The sequence below is a fragment of the Otolemur garnettii genome, unplaced genomic scaffold, assembly GCF_000181295.1.
Source record: "Otolemur garnettii isolate 467f Iridium unplaced genomic scaffold, OtoGar3 scaffold00050, whole genome shotgun sequence".
In the NCBI taxonomy this organism is placed as follows: domain Eukaryota; kingdom Metazoa; phylum Chordata; class Mammalia; order Primates; family Galagidae; genus Otolemur; species Otolemur garnettii.
The window spans coordinates 5,345,053-5,348,381 of record NW_003852445.1 but is presented as its reverse complement, the minus strand read 5'-3'; the positions used below and the strand labels follow the sequence as shown (position 1 = coordinate 5,348,381).

Genomic DNA, 3,329 nt, shown 5'->3' with positions numbered 1-3,329 from the left:
GCTGAGGCAGGGCATGAGCTTTAAGGTCCTCTCCCTTGTCTATTAAGTTTCCCTAATAGACTTTGCTTTCTATTAAGTTCAGGGTTTCAATCTGTGGAGGGACTGTCGCTTGCTTCCTAAAACATAGGCCCATTTTGAGAACCTTGAGTAAGGCCCACAGGAGTGCCTCATAGAGTATAAAAACACCCAGCTGATTACAGAAGCTCCACTCTTGAAACACTTGCTGTTTCTCATGCTGGTGACAAGAGTCAGAATTCTGACATCACAGTTCTAATGTTAAGTAATGCCGTGTCTCTGGAGACATTGAGAAGACACTAGGGAAGGAAATGCATGGCTTGGGGACAGGGGTTAGAGGGACACATACTGTTTACTGTATACTCCTGAAACTTTTAAATTTTTGTATCAGGTGCTTCTGGTATTTATTTTTGAAATGAAATTTTAATACAAATAAGGTAAAAGCCCCCCACTAAAAAATTTTAAGTTACGTAGTAACATCAAGTAAAGCACATCTTACGTTTCTAAATATACTCTGACATTTGACATAGCTCAAGTTTTAATTTGGGAGTCATACCTGCACATTTTAGCTCAACCTCCCTCTGCCCACCAAATTCTGGATGAGGTGAAATCCCAGTAGAGCATGAGTGTGTGCAGGGTAGCCATTACAGACAACACACCTGCCCCGCGGGTACCTGTGATTGCTCTGTTCTTCTTTGTAGGTTCTGGGTGAGATGACTGAGCTGCTGTCCTCCTGCAGAAACTATGACAACTACCGGCGAGCCTATGGAGAATGTACTCACTTCAAGATTCCCATCCTGGGGGTGCATCTCAAGGACCTCATCTCCTTGTATGAAGCCATGCCCGACTATCTGGAGGATGGGAAGGTGAACGTCCACAAGCTGCTGGCCCTTTACAATCATATCAATGAATTGGTCCAGCTGCAAGAGGTGGCCCCACCTTTAGAGGCCAACAAGGACTTGGTACACCTGCTGACGGTAAGGTTCACACTGAAGAATAGTTACTAAGCACTTTCTGTGTGCCAGGCACCATTCTGGATGCCTTACCAAATATTAGTTCATTTAATCCCCCTGAAGGCTCTATGAAATACTATTATCATCTCCATCTTATGGATGGGGATCGTAAGACACAAAGACGTAACTTACCAGGGGACCACACACTATTAAGTAGCAGAGACTTATTTCAAACCAAGTGGATAGGATTCCAGGGGCTGTGTTCTTAAGCAGTATGACCTCTAGACTTCCAAGACCATTTCCTTATCCCAGCAAAAGCAGTCCTCAGCTCTCTGGAAAGAGCTGATGGCAAATGATGCAAGGCTTGGTAACGTATGGAGACAGAATGCTCGCATGATAAAAGGCAAGACAGTGAGTTAAAAAAAAAAAATTATTCTTTAGGTCCTGGCTTAGATCTTCATTCTCAGAGATACTCAAGTCAAGCACAGGTGAACATTTGTCAGTGGTGAGGAAGACCAGGATTTGCACTTGGGGTGTAGGGTGATGTAGGTGAGTTCCCTTCCAGACCTGTGATTCTGAGGTACACCAGCTGTGTGACTGTGAACATGTAACTCTTCAAATTTCCTCCTCTGTAACTTAGAGGGCTTAGTCTCAGTGGTAACTTCTAATTTCTCTTTCAGTTGTAAAATATACTTTTAACCCACTGCTTTTTGCAGAAGAGAATAATGACCATAGCTGCTTCCTGCCTTTTTGATGGTACTCCAGGGTTCACATTGACTAGGATCAGATCCTAGCCCTTTTGCTAATTAGCCAGGTGACCTTGGCAAGTCTCTGCCTCAAACTTCATCATTTGTAAAAAGATAGACTGATCCTACTCTATAGGATTGTAAATCCTGTGATAAAAGCAGTGAAACTTCTTCCTCCCAAAATGTATGTAAGCCATATATTCAAAAATATTCAGTAATTTCAAGGCGTTGTGAATTCTCTGAACCCCCTCCATTTACACTGGATTCTGTTGCTAGTTCAAATTTTAATAGTATTAGGCTCTGTAAACCATCCTTTCAGATTGTCTGTCTGCTTTGGGAGAGAACGAGTGAGGTAAGGACCATCTGGCCAGATAAGGCCTTTTTGCCTGTGCTCTATATAGAAGCTTTGAATTAAGTCATAGGTAAAAAGAGGGTAGCATGGGACTTCTCTATATTTCAGTTTTTTTCTTTCTTTTTATCCAGCTCAAAATGTCAGGGACTTCTCTAAAATTTAAAACATTTTAACAGGAAAGAACTAATGCCTGCCCTATTGCAATACTAGGTGTTACAACTTCCAAACTTTGTGAATTTTAAAATCAAACTGCTATGAACCTAGAAGAGTTACCTACTGTAGAGGAAGTAAGCAAGAAAAAACACATAAACCTGGGGAAAGAAGGCAAATAGCATCCCAGCAATGAACCCTGTTCTGATTTGATTTGCAGTTGTCCCTGGATCTCTACTACACTGAAGATGAAATTTATGAGCTCTCCTATGCCCGAGAACCAAGGAACCACAGAGCCCCAGTGAGTTTTTCATATTAAGAGTCTCCTGTGTAACAGGAGACTCTTAATTTAAGCTACTCCTTAATTTATTCATCTTAAGGAACAGTTTTAGTTCAGTTTAATTAATAAGCATGTTGTTTCTCCTAAGTGCCTAATCTTGTGCTAGAAACAGAAAAGGCTTCCCAGTTTATGTGTGAGGAATAGTTCCTGTTCATAAAGAGCTGTGATCTCGTTGAAGGGTTAAGACTGATTGATGCTTAAACACTGAACAGTCAACAATACCCATGTGCATTAGAAGGTCAGAAGGAGCAAGGGAATCAGTGGTTTACAAATTAGAGAAGGGACGGAGTATTGTAGACTGCGGTGACCTTCCTCTCCATTAGAAAGTATCCCCACATAAGTTCTTTTCTATGATTTGTTGATGATAATGAGGGCCATATGCATTATGAATCAGAAACTAAACTGAGACAGAAAAGTCCTATTGTCTCAGAAAGAACAGTCTGCTGGGTCTTTTGACTCTTACACTGACAAATCCTCAGAATGGCGTAGTTTTAGTACTAGAACTGTACTAGAACCTGTGACGTTCCCAGGTTATATAGCCCTCCTTCTCCTATATGCAAGTAAAATCATTACCCTTTCCTGGGAAACTGTATCCCAAAACAAGTGGTACTCAAGGGCAATTGCCCATATAAGAAATCCAGCATAGGCTCGGCGCCTGTGGCTCAAGTGGCTAAGGCACCAGCCACGTACACCTGAGCTGGCAAGTTTGAATCCAGCCTGGCCCACCAAGCAACAATGATGGCTGCACCAAAAAATAGCCAGACATTGTGGCC

At 42.0% G+C, this 3,329-nt stretch overlaps 1 protein-coding gene across 3 annotated transcripts in view; it reads left to right on the top strand.

The window, feature by feature from the left end:
• The window catches only part of RASGRP1 (RAS guanyl releasing protein 1), a 74,298-nt gene that overhangs the window by 57,076 nt on the left and 13,893 nt on the right, over nt 1-3,329 (top strand). For all 3 annotated transcript variants that reach the window (XM_003791700.2, XM_003791701.3, XM_012806322.1), the window contains exons 9-10: nt 717-992; nt 2,437-2,517. In XM_003791700.2, coding sequence (XP_003791748.1) covers nt 717-992; nt 2,437-2,517 — 357 coding nt within the window. The remainder of the gene's footprint in view (nt 1-716; nt 993-2,436; nt 2,518-3,329) is intronic.